At 42.6% G+C, this 22981-nt stretch overlaps 2 protein-coding genes across 3 annotated transcripts in view; one reads left to right on the top strand and one right to left on the bottom strand.

Moving 5' to 3' along the window:
• LOC310855176 (uncharacterized protein) overlaps nt 1-16934 on the bottom strand; it is a 31592-nt gene extending 14658 nt beyond the window's left edge. Inside the window, exons 1-10 of one of the 2 annotated variants that reach the window (XM_083760085.1) lie at nt 16826-16934; nt 14574-14694; nt 10919-11008; nt 9213-9350; nt 7929-8007; nt 6201-6224; nt 4855-4908; nt 3899-4048; nt 1884-1947; nt 546-589 (exon numbers count right to left, since the gene is read on the bottom strand). In XM_083760085.1, the coding sequence (XP_083616211.1) occupies nt 546-589; nt 1884-1947; nt 3899-4048; nt 4855-4908; nt 6201-6224; nt 7929-8007; nt 9213-9304 (507 nt within the window). In that variant the 5' untranslated portion in view covers nt 9305-9350; nt 10919-11008; nt 14574-14694; nt 16826-16934. The remainder of the gene's footprint in view (nt 1-545; nt 590-1883; nt 1948-3898; nt 4049-4854; nt 4909-6200; nt 6225-7928; nt 8008-9212; nt 9351-10918; nt 11009-14573; nt 14695-16825) is intronic. The other variant, XM_083760086.1, reaches the window with a different exon arrangement.
• Nucleotides 16935-18077: 1143 nt separating this feature from the next.
• LOC310854637 (protein Spindly-like) lies at nt 18078-22307 on the top strand (the record flags this gene model as incomplete). The annotated part of the gene is given in 3 exon segments (XM_083759312.1): nt 18078-18107; nt 21584-21744; nt 21746-22307. Coding segments are annotated over 3 exon segments (594 nt in total). The 3' UTR covers nt 22149-22307.
• Between the last annotated feature and the right edge of the window lie 674 nt (nt 22308-22981).

Here is a 22981-nt window from a genome sequence, read left to right as displayed (position 1 = left end):
TCTGGCTGACTGCCCCCCTGGTTGTGCCGTACTCTGCGCACAGAACCATGGATGCATAATATAACAGCCAAGTACACTCAGTCATTTCATTAAGCCATAACTCAGTCAACTCTGAAGCATTTCAGCAAGTTCTATGTAATCTATGAGGTTTCCTGTTACTATATAATTTATGAGCAGCAAAATTTGTTTTGTTTATTAGATTATTAGATGTCTTTGCAAAGGGTTTGTATATTTTTTTGGAAGAATAAAACCCCCGTAATCGTGCCACTCAAACTATCCAGGTTTGAACGTAGCTTTAATATAATAAAAAAAAGGTTTTTCTTAATATCAATTGTAGGAAATATTAAACAAGGAACTCATACTCCAGAAAAAAATGTCTGCAACCCAAGAATGAGCCCCAGACCATTGTTTGGGAAACACTGTATGAGTCATACAGTGTTTGACTCATACAGTCCGGTGGGAACAGACGGAGCGTGGACTAAAACGTGTGTGTGCCCGCTGTGTGTGTGTGTATGTGTGTGTGCGTGCGTGCGTGTGTTTCTAACCTCATACTGGTCCCCAGCACACAACCGTGCGAAGCCAGCAAGACCTGAAACACAGATGGTCACCAAAATAAGAACAGTGGATCATGATTAGAAGGCTCTTCTAGGCGCTTCCTACCGTATGTCTGATAGGAACGATTAGCAGAACATCATGTTTTGAGCAGATTCAAGATTTTCTATTATTTGCTACGTCTTGATTCCGCTAACACCAGAATCTGTCGGCACCACTGCCTTTAAACATGCAGTGGTGGTGTTAGTAGGAATAACACCACTGCCTTTAAACATGCAGTGGTGTTGTTAGTAGGAATAACACCACTGCCTTTAAACATGCAGTGGTGTTGTTAGTAGGAATAACACCACTGCCTTTAAACATGCAGTGGTGGTGTTAGTAGGAATAACACCACTGCCTTTAAACATGCAGTGGTGTTGTTAGTAGGAATAACACCACTGCCTTTAAACATGCAGTGGTGTTGTTAGTAGGAATAACACCACTGCCTTTAAACATGCAGTGGTGTTGTTAGTAGGAATAACACCACTGCCTTTAAACATGCAGTGGTGTTGTTAGTAGGAATAAACAACACCACTGCCTTTAAACATGCAGTGGTGTTGTTAGTAGGAATAAACAACACCACTGCCTTTAAACATGCAGTGGTGTTGTTAGTAGGAATAACACCACTGCCTTTAAACATGCAGTGGTGGTGTTAGTAGGAATAAACACAGTAGCACCGGGGAGGAAGTGGACCAAGAAAGGGGAGGAGCCACACCGAGATGTTCCGTTTCTACACAAAGAAAAGGTGGTGCTCCCCAGAGGAATTATAATAAAAAATGTATGAATAAATACTGAATGTATTCCCAGATTACACGTTCTTAGCTTACGCATGTTTCATGATAACTACTTTTTATGTATGTGATGTATTGCCATGCTTTCTGTTCTTGCTTATTGTAAATCGCTCTGGATTAAGAGTCTGCTAAATGCCTAAATTGTAAATTGTAATTGTAAATTGTTGATGACTTACGGTACAATACAATGGTGAACAATATAGTTATTTATCTTTATAGTTACAGTGCTCAGTGTGAACGGCCTTAATAGAGAATAACAGCAGTATAAAACTGTGTACATTGGTCATACAACGTCTGTTGTGCGTGCGGTTCCTATTTCTAAATGTTAACCATATGTGTGCACTGTGCAGTAGGTAAAGTATGTGGAAATATCTATTTGTATGTATACTGACGTGTATGTACAGTACATTTACTTTTGTATGCATATGTTTTGATGTTTTTTTTGTTGTTTTTAGTTCTTTTCGTGGGTGGTGGGTGGGTGGGGGGGTTCAAATGACTCACCCTTCATTTTAATATGAAACTCTCCCATCTGGCTTTCTATTTCACTCTCCAGTGAACACATGTGCTGGAAGAGAGACAGAGAGAGATGCAAATGTTAATACCAATAGCAAATGTCTCGGTGTAACATCACAAAACACACGTTTTGGTTTTTTTCCTTCCATATTACTGACACATGATCCCCCAGATTTACATTTGATTCTTTCATATCGTCTCTGTCGAGTGGAAACCTCATATATCAAAAACTGTTACTTTTCAGGATTCAAATTCAGTATCAAAACGTAGAAAATCTACAAGCTGTAGATGCGCTCCCCGCGCCACGTTTCAAGCTTTTCGATCTGCTACTTGATGCTACAATTGCAATGTGATGACATCACGCGACTTCAAGTTTTACTGACAGCAAGTCAGTAAATATCTAAATACTGAATCGAGCAACATAAAAACTGTCTGTGGTGTTCACAAAAGCCTGAGTAGACGATAAAATGAGCCAAACATTTTTTTTAAAGCGCAATATCCCTTTAAACAAGAGCTTGTGATTAAATACGTTGGATCCATTGGAACATTATTCTCGCATAGCCAGACAACTATTCCACAATCTGTGAATGTTATGTAGAGTCTGGAATTACACCTCCTGAATGTTATGTATGTAGAGTCTGGAACTACACCTCCGGTATGCTATGTAGAGTCTGGAACTACACCTCCTGAATGTTATGTAGAGTCTGGAACTACACCTCCTGAATGTTATGTATGTAGAGTCTGGAACTACACCTCCTGAATGCTATGTAGAGTCTGGAACTACACCTCCTGAATGTTATGTAGAGTCTGGAACTACACCTCCTGAATGCTATGTATGTAGAGTCTGGAACTACACCTCCTGAATGCTATGTAGAGTCTGGAACTACACCTCCTGTATGCTATAATGTAGAGTCTGGAACTACACCTCCTGAATGCTATATATGTAGAGTCTGGAACTACACCTCCTGAATGCTATATATGTAGAGTCTGGAACTACACCTCCTGAATGCTATATATGTAGAGTCTGGAACTACACCTCCTGAATGCTATATAGAGTTTGGAAATACACCTCCTGAATGCTATATATGTAGAGTCTGGAACTACACCTCCTGAATGCTATATTGAGTTTGGAACTACACCTCCTGAATGCTATGTAGAGTCTGGAACTACACCTCCTGAATGCTATATTGAGTTTGACACCTCCCAAAATCAGAGTAAGGAATATATTTACATTATATTTTTTTAATTCCTTTTCTGCTAAGCAACAAGCTATATATATATATGATTAGATAATTTCTATTTATATTATTCCCTATAGAGACTGTACCTACCTCAGTATATTCCCTATAGAGACTGTACCTACCTCAGTATATTCCCTATAGAGACTGTACCTACCTCAGTATATTCCCTATAGAGACTGTACCTACCTCAGTATATTCCCTATAGAGACTGTACCTACCTCAGTATATTCCCTATAGAGACTGTACCTACCTCAGTATATTCCCTATAGAGACTGTACCTACCTCAGTATATTCCCTATAGAGACTGTACCTACCTCAGTATATTCCCTATAGAGACTGTACCTACCTCAGTATATTCCCTATAGAGACTGTACCTACCTCAGTATATTCCCTATAGAGACTGTACCTACCTCAGTATATTCCCTATAGAGACTGTACCTACCTCAGTATATTCCCTATAGATACTGTACCTACCTCAGTATATTCCCTATAGAGACTGTACCTACCTCAGTATATTCCCTATAGAGACTGTACCTACCTCAGTATATTCCCTATAGAGACTGTACCTACCTCAGTATATTCCCTATAGAGACTGTACCTACCTCAGTATATTCCCTAGAGACTGTACCTATACCTCAGTATATTCCCTATATAGACTGTACCTACCTCAGTATATTCCCTATAGAGACTGTACCTACCTCAGTATATTCCCTATAGAGACTGTACCTACCTCAGTATATTCCCTATAGAGACTGTACCTACCTCAGTATATTCCCTATAGCCCTTGTTGGCTTCGCTCAAGCTCTCCCGTGCCTCCCTGCTCCCGGTGGCCGTGTTGAATGCCGCCACCATCTTGCTCGCTCCGTCGCGGAGTCGCCGTTGTATGCAGTACGCGTCGTACAGCTCCTCCACCTGCACATACGTCACATGTTACAATGTTTTCCCTACCACACTGTGATAGGGAAATGGTCCAAGTAAAGGTGCTGCCAGACTTACTAAAGAGCCGCGCACGTTCTCGGCTGTGCGCAGCTTCTTTTTCCGGGGGTTTTAGACAGCTGGTGGATGGAAAAGAAGCTCCACTTCCGCGGACGACTTGTGCGACCTGCCAGATTCCCGGAAACGCCCTCCTCCGCGTCAGTCGTCCGCGGAGGTGGAGCTTAATTTCCATCCACCAGCTGTCTAAAAACCCGGAAAAATAAGCTGTGCGCAGCTTCTTCTGTCCGCGGCTGTCGGCCGTTCTGCGCTTAGGTGTGGAAACAGTGTCAAGGAACCCCCCAAATTATATGAATTCAATCAACAAGCTCATACTGCACGACAAAGGGACACGCTGTGAACTTGTATATCTGCTATTTTTTTAATGGCCAAAGTATAATAAAATGTGATAAAAGTGGTTAAAATGACTGTGACCCCTGGGGGTCCCCACGGAGCCCACTTTGAGAACCAATGCTATTAAAGCACACCACTTTAGAATTTCTGTAACTTACATAGACCCGTTGTCGTTGATTATTATTCTGATTAACGAGGACCATAATTAACTGTACTAGAGCGGTGCCCGTTGGGCACTGGCCTACTTGGAACGATGCAAGTTGGAAATGCATGCTCCAGGTGTGTCAAATTTGAAGTCGGTGGGGTGAACGGTTCTCGAGTTACGTGGATTACAGACGTACGTACAGAGACATGGTGCATTTATAGACAGACAGACAGACAGATATACACACCTTGCTGAGGTGAAACTCCAGGCGACGCATGAACCTCTCTATGGCTTTCACTTGCTGAAAGAAAATACATTCCATAAAGTAGCAGTCATAGGCTACGGGGCAAACCGCAGGAAAAATCCCATTTGTTTCTCAAACCTGATCTTCGGAAATGATTGACTGACTGTCCACACTTATTTACAAGTGAACGGATGAGATTTGTGCATTCAGACATCGTCAACCGATCTGTAACAATGTAACGACTAATGCTGCGTTCACACTCACTGGCAGCTACAAAGACACAGGCGACTCGTGTCCTTTTCAGTGGAAGCAAGCGACATGATAGAAGATACAAAGCTACATCCGTTTGTAGCTGCTACAAAAGCCATAAATAAATTGAGCTGGTTTCAACTTCAGCTACGAAGCTACAAATGTGCTGTGTATCTTTTACCGTCTTTACATCTTTTGTAACTGCCGGTGTGAACACAGTAATAGGCTGTGTTCTGATTGAACTTGTAGATGTGCTATTTCCGGCGAGTGACGCTGTGTGTGTGTGATGAGGACAGTAGAGAAGTGACCTTTTTGGAAGTGGCATGTACATTTGACCACAGTCTGGACACTGACACTTGCCCAAAATGTGATTACCTCATCACATTTGTGAAGAGGGCTATGGCCGTTTTTAGCCGAAGGAGTGTTTTACATGCAAAACCAATGCTTGCAATTGATTCAGAATCATGAATAATTCATTTTTTTTGCCTTATATAGGTTTTCAATGGTACCCCAACGTTCAACCCCTGCATTTACCATGATCCACAATTGATATAATAATAAATGTTTTATATGTTATTTGGATGACCCTAAGGATCATAAAAAACCTTGAACGATTACTATTGCAATTTCTTTTGGGTCAAATCTTAGATTGACTGGCCTATAAGGATGCTATCGTACAGCTTGGTTACAAATGTCAACTGCTTGTGTTCATATTTGGAAGCCTGTAATGTCCATAAATCAGTTGTGAGAGGCTTGCAGATTGCAGGAATGCCAAAAACGGCAGGCATTGGCAAAGTTTCTGTTAAGTGTATGTGATGAGTGGCAGTCACGTAAAATGGAGGAGGCCATGCTTCCTGTACCCATGATCTGTATCTTGAAACACTTCCCCAAGTTTGTGAATCTACTATTGTTTGTGTTCAATAATTTACTTGTTAAACGTAAACGCAAATAAAGCGTGATTTTCTTATTTTCTGTTCAGACAGAAAACAATGGGATGGATTCTAATCTTGATAGGTCTGAAATGGGATTGGGCTTTCAGTGTGAACGTGACCATTATGGACACTATTTGCTTTGCAGTGCACAAAGTGTATGAGACTCACCTTATCCAGCTCATACAAAGACCCCTACGGAGAAACACACCATGGAATAAAACTGTTACATTACTGTACATCACAAAACATGAAAGAGACTGAATGCAGTGAAACTGATATTGGTGCAACTGGTTCGACGGTCAACTAGCTAACACAGGAATGCTGCTCGGGTCTCACTCAAAACACCCTGGACAACTCTCCACACCAACTCCCAATCTTCCACCGCAGTCTTAAGACCTATTCATACTCCAGTTGTAGGTGATAAGCTACTCACCGTTTCGGTGGTTAGTAAAAACAGAGAGATGTGTTGGGGTGAGCGGTGAGTCACTTATCACCGCGACGTGGCGTCATGTTGTAGTTTTCCCAATCAGTGAGTAGCGCATCATCAAAAACTGGAGTATGAATAAGCCTTAAGAGTCACCTCTTCAGTCTCCACCCCACCCCCTAGCACTCACCTCTCCACCTCACCCCCTAGAAGATGTTAGTTTAATAAGCAGACTCCCCCGGCCAAAAGGTTTTCCCCTTTAGGCTAGACGCTAGAGCAGAGGTTACCAACCGCTAGACGCAGTGGTTCCCAAACTGTGGTGCGTGCACCCCTTGTGGTGCGTGCACCCCTTGTGGTGCGCGAGCGCCTTCTAGGGGGGTGCGCGACATGAAAAGGCTAATGGTGGTGCTATGGTTTTATTTTAAATATATTAACATATTATGCCAATATATGGCAAGTATATGCAGAATATGGCCTATGCTGCATATATTATGCCATATTCAGGTTCATATATGTGGATAAAAAGGAAATATATGTCTCTATATAGCTTATGCAATTTATATTTCCATGTGGGAGGGTGCGTCAGCTAGGTCGGGAGGTAACAGGGGGTGCATGGCCAAAAAGGTTTTGGAACTGCTGCGCTAGAGGATACAATGTTTGGCTTTAGTGTCCCTTCCCGTGTGTGGTAGACCCAGGTTTGAATCCCCATGCATTGCATTTAGACAGTGCTCACTTTTGATGCTTTTCTGTGAAGCTGTAGGGCATTAATTTACGAAAAAACACAAAAATATGGATATGGAAGGTTTCTGTCCGACAGCCAACGAAAACGCGTATATCTTTTCTACGACCGAGCATAGACATGTAACGCCCCGCCTGCCTCCGATTGGCCTACCGACACTGCCGGCCTTACCAGAGTTTCCTCCGAGGTGGAAGATACATGCTGGTTATACGATATAATACAAGATAATGACAGCAATTGGCACACGCGGCAGTATGTTTTATTTTTGTAGAAGAGGCAAACTAATACAGTTGGCCTGTTTATTTACATGTGTAAACTTGAAATATTATTGTACTGTAAAAAAGGTCTCTTTCCCTTGATCTTTATTTGTATAATAGTATTAGTTTAATTAGATTAACACTTTCATTTAGAACACAGCCAAATCAAATCATAGTACATACGTGTTCAATCAATTATTCAATCAAAGCAAACAGCACAAACAATATTAGTTTGCCTCTTCTACAAAAATTAAAGTTACAGTCGTGCGATTCAAGCTGCCATTCTCTTGTTTTATTTCCCACCACGGAGTAACCTCGTGTCACGGAGGACAGTCTGGTGGGGGACCATGGGGGCAAGACGGGCAGTGTCCGTGGGCCAATCAGAGGCAGGCGGGGCGTTACCATGTCTATGCTCGGACGTAGAATAGATATACTCAACGAAAACAGGAGTAAATTGTACGGTGCCCGGCTCTTACCAAACGTCCATTCCTCTTGTTTTCTCTGATCTGCTGACCCAGACTCTCCAGCTCCATCTGGTGGACCTGCAGGTGTGACCTGAACAACAAGCCAAAAGCAGGGATGGGCAACTTTGATGATGGAGAGGGCCACTATAGTATATTTTCACACTCACTCCAGAGGGCCACATTGCATATTACTGTCGTAGAAAAAAATAACTGATCTACAAGCTCAAAATGTGTCACATTGCGATGCATTTTTAGCTTGTAGATCAGCTATTTTTGCTATATTTGAATTGAAATCCTGAACTAGTATTTGTTCATTTTCTTATTGGAATCCTGAAAAGTAACATTTAGAAATATTTAATTTCAAATGCCTTTAATTATAGTTATGTTAACTGCAACCCATTTTTTCACCCAGTGTCAATTATCTAATGCAATCCTGGGCGCTACACTTCCTCTGCCAACTCCTCTATGAATGAGGAGTCCAAGCTGCTTCTTTTCACCTGACAGGGGAGAGTTTCCCTAGTTATATTAACTTTATGAAGTAAATACAAATACATTGGACATAAAAAAAGACAATAACATTTTAATACTATTCATTAAACTACTAATTTAGACTGAAGTAATTAAAGTAGGTCATGTTTGCTGAAATCAATAATATATCAGTATTCCAATATTAACCCGAGGGCCACATTAAGTGAAGGTGGGGGCCGCATGTGGCCCTCGGGCCGCCAGTTGTCCATGTATAAGCCAAAACACACATCCAGATGGTTTCACTTGCAGCCTCACAAAAGAGCCATTTCCCCCTCCATTGTGTGACGTTCAGTCTGCGATGTGGCCAACAAAGCATCTCAAATGTGTCTATTCACCGTTAAGAGACAGACCCATACTTAAACCACTTGAAACCTGGCGCCCCTGTTCAGGGCCATGTCATTACAGGCTGAATTCTTCTCAAAAATATTTCACAGATCTTCATAGCACCATCTATCTACAAGCTCACCGGCGGGGGAGCACTGTGAGCTTTTAGATCAGATCAACTTTTGAACATTTTCAAGAATGGGACTCCTGCACACCGTCTTCAAATGCAGTGAAAAAGTAAAAATTTGGGAACCAGCAACGTTTCGGCCTATATGGCCTTCACCAGGCTATCTTTATGCCATAAAGAGAGCCTGATGGAGGCCAAGACAGAGGCACCTGTCAGGCTCTCTTCAGTTTATCAAGGTATTACAGCAGTTATGGCAGAAACACAGATAAGAACTGACAGATAGAGAATAGGAGATATATAGCTAGTAACCAACTCACTGCAGGCCTCTCCTCAGGGCAGAATAGACCTCATCCAGCCGCTCAGGCTGGGGCGTTTTGGTGGGAGGGCTTTTAGTGGAACCCGTGAACATCCTGCTTCCTTCAGAAGGCACTTCCTTCCTGTCTGATCACACAGTGCTGAATGAGAGAGAGAGAGAGGTCTTAGTTGACCACAAGAATCCTAGCGTCTGTCCACATTTTGGGCATGTCACAATAGGCAAACAATACATTCTGCAAAAATAGCCACACAGCAATACGTTGTGAGCTTGTAGAGTGGATATTTTCAGCAGAGATTTGTTGTAGAAGGGGTAAAAAAAAAAGGAGGGCAGGGGACCAAGTATAGCTCTGTTCCATAGCCTTAAGGACTTCTCCAAGGAGGTTGCTCTCGACTTCTTGTGCTTGCATGAAATGCAGCACAGCTTGTCGACAAAAAATAAAAAGAATGATTTCGCTAGTCACCAATACAAAGACGGTTTTGTAGTGAAGAAAGCCTACTTTCCCTAGTGGACTCACTCTGAGCCACCCCACCACCACACATACAATTTTGTTTTGTCCAGAAAGAAAAATCACCGGAAGAAAGAATATTTTAGTTACTTCACGGCGCCCTCTACAGATCTTGTCAATAGAAAATCCCACTGACCAGGTCCTCCTTCAAAACCGCTCTCAAAGGGCACCTACGGAAGGCTGCAATTCGAAACTGACCCCCGTAAAATCTGAATCCTCCCCCCCCCCCTTTTCCCCTCACTGTATATGTTTCTTTTCCCTTTTTGCTTCCTTTATGATGAATTCCTGTTCTGTTCTTTAACTATATAGAAGTGTCTATTTGTACGTCTCTAAATGTTTTGATGAATTGAACATGGTGGACCCTGTTGTAAACAAGTGTAATGCTTAATTGGGTCGTCCACTCACAGTTAACAGTCTTTGTATTGAGTTTGTGCTTGAAATGTACTGTAATTCTGCAAACTGTTAATAAATATTTCAATCACTCAAGGTTTTTCCTTCTGGTTAAATATGTTGTTTTCTGGACAAAAGGTGTATTTTGGATGATGTGTATACGTGCACTTGACTCCACTAGGGAAAGTAGGCTTTCAACGCCACAAAACCGTCTTTGTATTGGTGAGTAGCAAAAGTGTTATTTTTATTTTTGTAGCAGTCGACGGTACTTGCAGTCTTTCATGCGTGTGCAGGAAGTTGAAAAGTACCATAGCGTTAAGGAGATGTCCTTAACGAATCAGAGCTAGACCAAGTATAAACCCCAGTGGGACACCGGTCAATGAAGTATATAAGTTATTTGGTTAATGTTTTGACCTGATATTGCAAAGTTGTAATGCTACACATGCTCTGTTTGTGTTACACATTTCCTTATTCTAGTAGGCCTACATCTTTAATTGTACATGCATTTCTTATATTTTATTTGGTTCTAATTCACACTTGCTTTGGCTATGTAAACGTACGTTTTGTTTAGTGTACCGATTAAGCCCCTTTGAATTGACTTGTGTATTGTAGAAAGAGAGAAACAGAGACAGAGAGTTGATTTAAAAGGGGTGGGGGGATGGGATAAGCTTTGCCAGAGATGATAACACCTTCAGTTTAAGCACACTTCAAAAGGACAGCAAGCTTTAGACAGAGGAGGGAGGAGGAGGCAAAAAGACATAAACAACAGGAAAAACAGAAAGAGACAGAGAGAGTGTGAGAGAACCACCCACCTGTTGAATGGAGAAAGACGCTCACTGTTGTTGCATGTTTGGAGGGCTGAGTATCGCACTGCGGCTCCTACAGGCCTTTAATGACATGTCCTGCAAAATGACAGAAAGAGAAGGACGTTGAGAGGCAGCGATGACGTCAGGCTGAGCCCACATCTTGTCACGTCACCTCTCACACCGTATACCTAACAAGTCTGTACCTCTGACAGTATGGGTCCATTTGTTTTCATTTTTCTATACTGACAGACTTAAGGGTAGAACTTTGAGAGAGAACCACTGGCCAGGGGATGACACTAAGGTCTCAGAGGGTACGGGTCATGTTCCCACTTACCGTTAAATGTAAAACTTTCTGGGGCTGTGCGATGAAGAAATTCCTATTCCTATTCCTTTTATATTCATATATGACTGTTGGATGTGGGTACGGTTTTAAGTGTTATTATTATTTTACATTCCACAGACCAGAAGACGGAGCGCTCTGGCCACGTTGAGGTGTTTAGACCGATATCTAGTGTTTATAGACGCCTAGACGGTTGTGTCCACTCTCAAACGAGCACTTGCTCAGTCGGGCAACCTGAAAGCAAACTCCACCTGCCCCAAAGTTTTTATTTACCTGCCAGGGGCAGGTGGGCAACCCGTAGTGTCAACGCCTGACTGGTCTTCACTAATGATCAGCAGAAGGAAACATATTTCCAATAACAACCAAAGAAATGGTGGGTGAAACGGAAGGGAAAAGCCGTCTCCGTTTGCCCCCACCTCCGTCGACACATGGTTTAGCTGAGTGTCAACCACGGTCCAGTGGCGTCTTACAGGGAGGGGAGGGAGCACATTCTGCTTTCGCTTCCTTTCCTCCCTTCTTCTTCCTTCCCCTATTTCTCCAGCACCCCTCCCTCCCTCCCTCTTCCACATCCAAATCCAGAGGACAGGAAGTTACATGGCTGACTCTACACAGGAAATTCTACAGAGAGAGAGAGAGAGAGAGCTTGGCCCGAGAATACAACCAGCATCGCTCAGTGTGTGTGTGTGTGTGTGTGTGTGTGTGTGTGTGTGTGTGTGTGTGTGTGTGTGTGTGTGTGTGTGAAATCCCTGCTCCCTTGTCTGCTAAACCATTCCATATACAGTCTGATACGCTGCTGAAGTGCTCTGGAGAAGAGGAAGCGGTATCGGCCTGTACGACAGTGACATGTGCAGTGTGTCCACTCACTTCAAAGCATAACATTTATTTCCAAGAGACAGGAGAGTAAATGCGAGGATTTACACTCGTTTGAGCGTTCCCAAGTGTTGCGCAAAGGGAATAGCAGATCAACAAGCCCACCACATGGCTATTTCCGGTGTGCAGTCAGTCAGTGCTGGAACACAACTTGGTATGAATCAAGCGTAAGTGGCTGGGGCTTTCTTCAGGAGCCAAGGGTCATGACGAAGTTAAGCTAGTGACAAGAAGGATTACATACTCAAGGCTAAATCGGTCAAGCAAGAGCCAAACCCATCTTAATGTACACAGCATCCATGAATGGAGCTAAAACCTGTCCTATACTGCAAGAGGAGTATACAACTAGTGGCATCTTCGCTCCCATAACTGTACAGGCCTCGCAAAAACAGCCAGAAATGTTATGAAGTCTGTTTGCGTTGCTCACTGTGTATATGTGGTAGTGGTATGAGAAAACATGCTTTCTATATGCATGGCACACACAGAATATACACAACAAACAGGCCACCAAGAATCTTTTGGGTACTCTATAGTGCTATATAAATGTGAGATATTATTATTACAGACCACCAACATAGTAACATACCCCAATCTATAAACCACATGAACACAAGTGTTCCTATCATGGGCATGTCATAATGGGAGAACATCCAATGAAAACAATTTTTGGTGTGGTTGACTCTGGTCAACCGAAGGACGGGGTTTAAGTGGTTGGCAGGGAGGTCACACTGTACAACGGGTATAGGTTGTGCCGTACTCAAGGGGGTCCGGTTGTGTTTACTAATCCCAGCCACATGCTGAGAGGATTATCTGGAGTTGGACGGAGTTAAAGAGTGCATTGAGGTAAAAAAGGTGCCATACTAGAAAGCCTTTCAGATCAATGTTCCTCGACGTTGTACTCCAAAACATGGAGCGAATAATATGTGTTCTGTCGGTGTAAAAAGCTAACGTCATGACCTTCTCCTTGACCCCATGAACCTTAGCATCCTCATGCTGGGCATGGCGTTCAGCAAAAGTAGTAGATCTATATAAACCCACAATGTGTCACAAAGCGATGCGTTGTGATAGATCGGCTATACAGTATATAGAGAGATTCGGTGAAAAAGGAAAACAGACGACTCACGTCACCTCATACACAACATGAGACACTGATGCCTGCCCTCACACTCACACTCACACTTCTGTACAAGGCTACTTTATTAATAATCACCATGCATGTCGATGTCATGCTTGGTTAAAGAAACATCAATGTTTAAGAGGGAGATGCGTTCATGCCTCTCATCGCCAGTGACCATGGACAGATTAACATTAGGGATCATTAGCTATATTAATCCACTCAGTAGGCACGGGAACAAAGAGCAGATTGTTACAATTACCTCACAAGACTGGGTTTGTAAAGACCCACACACTCTCAGCAGGCCAGCGCGTGAGCTCACGCACACACACACACACACACACACACACACACACACACACACACACACACACACACACACACACACACGTTAATAACAATTAACGAACAAATGGCATCTTTTGAGGGTGTCATTCGCTCGAAGGGTCCAGGGGCCCCCCATGTTGGGTCCTTGAGGAGAGTTCAGGGACCCCATAGCAAAATGAGAAAGAATTTCCCTGGTACAATAACTGAATAACACCAGATTGCAGAATGGGAAAGAATGGGAAATGGGAAACAGGTCAACTCAAAACAAAAACTGCAAGGATAAAACCAGAAAAAGCACTAAGACTTGTTTACATCAGGATCCTCCATTTTCAATTCATCAAAACGTTTAAAGACTTACAAATATACCCATCTATGCAAACAAAAAAACTAAAAACACAGAAATATTTGAGAACACACATTATGAGCACATTTGGGATGTGTAGCTACTTGTTGAATGGATTTGTAAACTGGTGTGGGGAAAAAAAACACAACCACTTGGATTACAGATTAATGGATTATCCTCCCAGAGCAACAGATAGTGAAGGTAGCTTCAAACCTGATGGGGATAAATGTCTTGATAACTTCATTATCAACGACAGGACATATAGTTTAATGCGTTATTATTCGGTAGTAAACTTATGAATAGTTATTACGATACGACCCCCACATCCTCCTACCGCACCCACCCCCGTATAAATAGATCATCACCAGGCCACAAAGTCAATTTCCTTCCCAAATCAGGGATTCCCTTTAAAATGGCCCTCACGAGTCAAGAACGTAAACAAATAAACAAACAACGAAACAAACAACGGAACCAAAGGGCCATCGACGGGGAAGGAAGGAGACAACCTCGGTATTTTTAGGCGAACTTCATTTTCCTCAAAACGGCATCACTTTAAAACAATAATAGGAGACTGTAAATTCACGCCGGGCACAGCCTCCTCTATCCTTGTACAAAATAATACAAACAAAACGGGGCTCTCTAAATATAGATTAAGGTCACTTGGCCTTACCTGTCACTCATAATCCATAGAAGTGTGCTGATGTATCAACGATGCCATTAATTCCATGATGACGCTCCTCCGTGCAGTTTGTGTAATGTAGAGGTTTGTGTTTCTGGGCGCTGTCCTTCTACTGGAAGAGAGAGCGTCAAGACAACCTTCAACCGTCACACAACATCCGGACAACCGTATCAAAGTAAAGGTCTAATTTCATCCAGTAGCCCTAATCTCTCAAGAACAACAGCAGAGGGTGCTATTTTTCCTTTTTCTTTCCTCCGATGGGTTCCTATAGACCGATTCCGTACCGGTTTCATGGTCGCAGCCTACGTATTTCCTGTAGGCGGACTCGACATAGCTGCGGGAGTAAAACCCTCACCAGGCGCACCTCTTCCACTACAGTGAACGGCAGAGTGACTGATGTTAGTTTGCCTCAAACTTTACTCCTTTACCTGCTTTTTTACTAACACTAACATTACAAAGATGCCCAGAACATCGAGATGAACCTGTGTAGTTTATGGCTGCTCCAACAGTAGTGGCAACATAAAAAAAAATAAAAAAACGGAATGTCTAATATCCACCGCTGTGGCGGAGACCAGAGCCATTGAGTAATGGTTGAGACAAAGCAGTGAAAGATACATAACGCAAGTCTTACCCAATACCAAATCTTTCTGTTTATTAACACAAGGCTGCTGTACTTTATACCTCATACTTTAAATGCTTAGTATGAGGTATAAAATACAGCAGCCTTGTGTTCATAAAACAGAAAGATTGGGTATTGGGTAAGACTGAAATTACGTATCTTTCAGGACCCTTCACTGCTTTGTCTCAACCATTACTCAATGGCTCTGGTCTCCGCCACCGAGGTGGATATTAGACATTCCGTTTTTTTTTTTCTTTTATGTTGCCACTACTGTTGGAGCAGCCATAAACTACACAGGTTCATCTCGATGTTCTGGGCATTTTTGTAATGTTAGTGTTAGTAAAAAAGCAGGTAAAGGAGTAAAGTTTGAGGCAAACTAACATCAGTCACTCTGCCGTTCACTGTAGTGGAAGAGGTGCGCCTGGTGAGGGTTTTACTCCCGCAGCTATGTCGAGTCCGCCTACAGGAAATACGTAGGCTGCAACCATGAAACCGGTACGGAATCGGTCTATAGATTGGTATAGCCTAAAAGCCCCTACACAAGTGGTTCTCAATCTCAAACCTTTTCATATAATAATAATAATGGCCGTTTTTAGCCCAAGGAGTGTTTTTTGTGTAAAACGAATGCTTGGAATGGATTCAGCATCATGAAAACCTTTCCCTTATATAGGTTGTTAATGGTCACATATTATGCCAATTATGAAAGTTGCTCAACATAATGCAAATTAGCATCTGGCAGTTTCTATGCTGGGGAGTGGGGACCAGGCTACTCAACATGCCTGAGTTCACATTCTGGCAAGTGGAGTGGAGTACTACGCAACGAACCCCCAAATTGACAATTAGCCCACGGACCCCCATTTTGAAAAGATATGTCAGGGAATTGAAAATGGAGGATCGTCTTAGTGCTTTTTCTGTTTTCATGATTATCCTCTTAGCAGTTTTTGTATTGACCTGTACCATCCTTGTACAGTTGTAGGCTACTGTGCCCATTCTGCAATCTGATTATACAATTTTCAATCAACCCACATAAGAGAGGATTCATTTGTACGATTTGTGTGATTCCCAAACATTTTAATTTCAAGGACCCCCAGTTTATGCATTATTATAAGCTAATACGTTAATAGTTAAAGTTAAAGTTAAGTAAATAATAAATTAATTTTAATTAAAATGTAGGAGAAACATTATGAGCCATAGGTCCCATGACATGAATTGAACAATGTGGACCCTGTTGTAAACAAGTGTAATGCTTAATTGGGTCGTCCACTCACAGTTAACAGTCTTTGTATTGAGTTTGTGCTTAAAATGTACTGTAAATTCTACAAACTGTTAATAAATATTTCAATCAATCAATCAAAACATACATTTACCGGTAGAATATGCATCAATTCCTTGTATTGTGATAAGCACAGACTGATTATGTATGTAGGCCGTAGAATGTAAACAAAATAATACGTACCAAAAACAAAGACGATGAATTGTACCCATTCTACAAACTGTTAATACAATTTTAAATGAATCAATCTTGAGCTTTTATTTAAAAAAGCCAAACTCCACAAAGCGGAAGTCAGGTTGCTATTATCTGACATACAGATTGTGTGTGACAGTGTCGCTCTTTCTCCGTTACCTCCAGTCAGTCCAGTCACAGTGCTGCTGCGCTGGCGACGATCAGCCATGGTGAGCAGCGGAAAACTGCTGCCTCCTACCGCATGTGTTCCTCGGACTTCCTCCTAACCAGAAAGCAACCAGCCAACCTGACACTCTCTCTCTCTCTCTCTCTCTCTCTCTCTCTCTCTCTCTCTCTCTCTCTCTCTCTCTCTCTCTCTCTCTCTCTCTCTCTCTCTCTCTCTCTCTCTCTCTCTCTCTCTCTCTCTCTCTCTCTCTCTCTCTCTCTCTCTCTCTCTCTCTCTCTCTCTCTCTCTCGTCCTCTCTCTCTCTCTCTCTCTCCACACAGTACACACTGCTGTAGGCCTATGGAAGAAAGTAGCACACTGGTTATTTCAGTGGTGGAAAGTAAGCATTTACTCTTCTTGCAATGGGTCTGGTCCACAAGATTCGATACACCACCAATAAGATACCCATGTTTAAAATACTACCCTGTCTAAATACTTCCTTATATGTTAACGAAGTCCACACCCACAACACCAGAGGGAGTGCAACAGACCATGTGCAACCCAGATTCGGCACAAACAAACAAGGGACTAAATTGTTTTCGCTCCTATGCCACCAAAATGTGGAACGCCCTACCAACAGTCATTAAGACATGCGAAACCCTTGACTCCTTCAAAACAGCTCTCAATTCGGCTGCAATTCGAAACTGGCCCCTGTAAAATCTGACACCCCCCCCCCCCCCCACACACACACACACACGCACACGCACACGCACACACACACACACACACACACACACACACACATTTTTTCCCCCTGTGTTTTTACCTCCTTTATGAATTCCTGTTCTGTTCGTTGGCTATATAGAAGTGTCTATTTCTATGTCTCTAAATGTTTTGATGATTTGAACATGCATGGTGGACCCTCTTGTAAACAAGTGTAATGCTTATTGGGTCGTGAGTTTGTGCTTGAAATGTACTGTAATTCTGCAAACTGTTAATACATATTTCAATCAAGTAATCAATCAAACTCAAGTAGGCCTACTTTAACTTTACTAGTATAGTATAGGCTTATCAATGTTGCACCACGCAAGCTACAGACCGTGCAAATGAGCAATACCCCAGAGTCTCCCGAGAGGAGGGGAGGAAGAGAGACTCCATAGGACAGATTCAACGACAACAACTATGACAGTGACACAGACGCAGAGAAGGCTCCCTTGACTCAAATACACCAGAGTAAGGCCAAGTGTGGACAAGGACGGACACATGATGCCGCACACTGCACAGATGAACAGTCTGGTGAGACGTAGGAGGACACTAGGCAGGAGGCAAACGATAGTCCTAGAGACCTCCCAGTGCCTGATGTCTCTGCCTTGTGAAGAACACACAAGGCAGAGAGAGCTTCCTACTAGTTCTGGCAGGGGAGAAAGGTCAGTGGGCGGGTCCGCAGGGGGTGCCCTGGGCTCGGCGGTTGCTGAGGCCGGCAGGTTTTGAACCACAGCCTGTTGGCCGGTTGTGGCCTTCCCTCCCGGTGCTGGTTGCACCTCGGTGATGGTTCCCCTCCGTGGACTTGTCTATAGCTGGAAGCCTGGAGGAGAGGAGCAGTGACTTGGCCAATCACTGCTGACCCGCCAACTGGAGAGTGTAGTGGTTGAGGGTTGAAACACAAGAAGGTTGGAGACCACCTGATGACCTCTCCTCCAGGCCAAGGCATCCATTAGAAATGGATTGTATTCGCATCTTTGATGTATTTACAAACAAAACTATTTATATTAGAGATGTCTCGATACCGGATCTGCCCATATTTGTCATATCGGGTCATATTGGTATCTGTGAATATGCCAGTCTAACCACTGATCCCACACAGGGGTAAGGGGTTGACACTATGGCAGGTAAATAAAATGTTGGGATATTGAGTTTGCTTTGGAGTTGCCCAAACTGCAAGTGCACATTTGAGTGAGGTGTCTGCTATAAACACAACATGAGATATAGCTAGATAGCTATAAACACAACATGAGATCACGACACTGGTATCGGTATCGGTATCGGATCGGAAGCGAAAAAAGTGTATCGGGACATCTCTAAATATATATATATATATATATATATATATATATATATTCAAAGATTTGTTAAAATGATTGTGACACTATTAACACATTTAGCTGGGCCCCTTTGACAATACCCATTCCCAGACAATGCGCTAATACAATCCCTGTTATTCCCATATATATGGAGATCCCTAGATGTCATCAATATTAAGCCCACATATTATATTAGTCACACTTGCAAATGAACCAAGTTGGTTCAACACATGGATCTCCATATGTGGAGCTGACTATCATCACCTGGATCTCCATATATGAAGATCACAACACTGACCTCATCAAACCCTGGATAGCCATGCATGGTTTGACATACTAGATTTGTATATATGAGCCGGCCAACAACTCTGACCTCATGCACTGACACCAGATTAATAGTTTAACTCCTACTTCTGTTGTTTCAGCGCGACCTCGCCCCTTTAGGGCAAGGTCATAAAAATGTAGCCTGGGTTCCAGCCTGTTTCGCTGCGTTCCGCTGATCTGAAATGTGCGAAGTGACATTTCAGACCCGTGGAACTCAGTAAATCAGGCTGGAACCCAGGCTAATAAAAATGGCCATAAAATCCCATATCGGTTATAAAAATGGCCATAAAATGCCATATCGGTATCGGATCGGATATTGATGACGCAATAATAATGTGACTGTCAATGGCTCTGTCACTTTTGTTTTGTGTATTTCTAATGTTTGAAGGCAGCGTAATCCGTATGATATCGGAATTGGTCAGAATCGGTAACGGCAGATCCTGCAAATAATCAGAGATCGGATATCGGTCATAATTTCATAATCGTGCACCCCTATTATAATACATTAACCAATTAAGCCCTATTTTATACATGGTTTATTTACAAAAATATTGGCATCGGCATCAAATTGTTAAAATATAAAACGTATCCAATTTTATAATTATGCAAAATTATATTATTGGATTGTGATTATCTCCGCCAGGCCAAGAGCTACGACCTGTGTTGTGTGTGCCTGAGTTTGGTGATTTCTCCCCCACATATGGCAGAGATATAGAATTATATTTATTGTGTGTGTGTGTGTGTCAGACTAACCAATCAGGAAGTCAATCCCTACATACCTGTATAAATATACCCCCATTTGAAAAGATTTTGTATATCAGAAGCAAGTTCGCACTGAAACGTTTTCGGGCCGGGTATGGCGAAAAATGTGTGCTAATTCGGAAGGGCAGGCAGGGCCTCGGGCCAGCCCAGTTAGGGCCTGTTGAGAACTCTAGTTTTCACCAGCTGCCGGTTTGAAATGGACAGGTATCAGTCAAAAGGGAAACATCGAAGAGGAAGGACGGGAGGGGAAGGATCAACATATGGAATGTCAGCACAGGTCAGCTCCATATATGTAGATCTAAGGGTTTGAGGTCAGATGTAGAGTTGCTGGCCGGCTCCATGCAGATCTAGGTGATGATCCAGTCTTCTCCGTGTGTTACGAGGCATGACAGACTGACAACCATATATGGAGTGTGTCAGCGTGACAGGTTTTGCAGGTTTACGGTCACAATAAATATATATTTATAGGCAGTGGTTCAACAGGTAGAGTGGCCACTTGGAACCTGGTTCGATCCCTGACTCCCCCTGGGTTGTCGAAGTGTCCTTAATTGAGAAAGACACTGAACCCCTAACTGCTCCTCTTTGGATTTGATTGATTGAACATTTCATTCACCATATGTAGAATGGGTACATTTCAAACAATAGCACAAGTCAATACAAAAACTGCATGCTACAAGGATGAAACCATGAAAAGCACCAAGACTAGCTCCTCCAATTAATCAAACATTTAATTTAAAGACGTACAAATATACACTTCTATGAAAAATCATAGATACAGTTAAAGAAAGTAAAAAAGGGGGAAAACATGTACAGTATGGGGGAAAAGGGGGGATGGAGGGACTGAAGTATTTTTTTTTACTTTGAGTGGTTTTGAAGGAGTCTAGGGATTCACATCCACATTTTAGTGGCATAGGAGCTAAATTAATTTAATCTGGGTAAAGGCGCAATATAAATGCACCATTTACACATATCAGGCATTGTTATTAAGGATTAATTAGCAAACATGAAATCACATACATACCAAAGAATGTAGATTGGTCTTTTATTGGCTGTCAGTGTCACTTCTCTCATCCCTCCCATCCAGTCATTAAGTTGCCATTCCTGGCAAGCATTTTGTTACAAATATTAATACCGATGGGGTGAATTGAAATCCATAAACATTTATAAAAGCCACATTTCTCTTTGTACAACCAATGTGCTCAAAAAGTATGTATAAAAATAAAATAAGACGATAACTTACCATATGTTTAGGCAGTTAAAAAACATCAATACAAATATATTTTGACACCTTATACATAAAATATGTTGATCACAAAGAACCAAAACATGGTAAAAAAATCATTTCTGCTTTCTTCTGTGCATGCGTTTATGTAACACATGCATTGAATGGATTCAATGCATTAAGCTTTATCACAGATTTTTGTTGTCATGAAACTAATTTAAAATCTACAACGCAGGACTTATTTGAATGAATAAAAGTTATTTTAACCACTCTGTATGGTAGAGTGTTCATATAATCAGTATATTTGCAATGGCTGGAGGTGGTCTCCATACGCTTTGAATGAGAAATGGTGATTGTAGACCCTGGTTCAGGCACGTCTACAGCTTGACGACAAGCAGGTGGTGCATCTGACTAGCCTCGTGGAACAGCTTCTACAACAGGCACAACACCCCAACAGCAAGGGAAACTCCCTCTTCGCTGAGTTGGAGGACAAGCATGCTGACATGGAAAGAAAACTCATTAGTATGAAGGTCCAGTACAAGTCTCCAGGTGGCCACTCTGATGCAGCTCCATGGTTCCCGGGTTGATCCAGCTCAGATGGAGAGGCTCCAGTCCATGTTGTCTGACAAAAACTCAGAGATCCAGAGCCTTGTGAGCAAACTCCAGAAACTGGAGAAAGTGGAGATGATGTTGAAGTCGCAGCAGCCAGTGTGTCCTGCTCCAGCAGACAGTGGAAATCAGGATGAAACCTACTACACTGACCTGCTCCTAATGAAGCTAAACAACTCTACTAAGGATGCAGAACGTATGGGGGATGAACTGTCTCGTCAGAGAATGAAGGCTCTGTCAGAGAGCCAGAGATGTCTGGAGCTGGAGAGGAAACTCTTCGCAGCTGAACGACTGCTCAAGCAGGGACAAAGTGACAAGCTCAAACTACAGCTGCGTTGAGGATCTCCAACACCAATATGAACCCAACGAGGTGAACAAGCACGCCATCCAGAAGAGAAGAAAGGAAAAGCTTCCTGTTGACATTATCCCTCATTCTGCCGTTATCGAGGTGGAGGCTGCTGCTTGTGAGATGAAGTCCAATAAACCAGTTGAAAACAAGCCCAGCCGGATAGAAGATCTGGGGGAGCACGTGGAAGCATTTTGGCCACAAATGTGATGGAAGGAAAGACACCTCCAGAAAAGGTGGCTGCTAAATCAAGAGAGACATTGAAAGAGCTCATGAGGAAGAACAAACTGAAACATGGTAACAGACAGCCAACTGAAATCAGGAAAATTAGAAGGAGAGACAAGAGGTCCTCAACCCAGACCCACACTGAATTACCTCCATCCAAGAAACCCAGAGAACTTGAAGATGCCAGCTAAGGTTTACAAACCACCTCAGACAGCGAGGTACTATGGAAACCAAGACGGCTACCATGCAGCCGTGCCTCTGGACTTCAATACACTCATTCCAACATACAGATCCAAATATGGGCCATGTACTGGAACCCCTGGCTCCTATACGTTTCATTTTGGTAATTGTGTCGTTACACTTGAGACAATTAGGGGCCGGTGTAGGAGCCATTAGGATGGTGACTTATTATTGGTTAGGTTGGCATACTATTTTTGAACACTTGGTGGCGGGCTTTAGATTTGACAGCACTGGGTGTGTATTTAAAGGGCACTCAGGTGGAGTGATTCAGGAATTTCAGGTTAGACACAGATGGGTATGGTGGGAGCACACCGTTCTTACCAGACAGCAGCCAGAAGCAGACAAAATAACAGGATAATCG

Source organism: Protomyctophum parallelum (genome assembly GCF_964188405.1).
Source record: "Protomyctophum parallelum genome assembly, chromosome: 2".
Lineage (NCBI taxonomy): Eukaryota > Metazoa > Chordata > Actinopteri > Myctophiformes > Myctophidae > Protomyctophum > Protomyctophum parallelum.
Note: the sequence above shows the minus strand (reverse complement) of the source record. Positions and strands in the feature narration are given on the sequence as shown.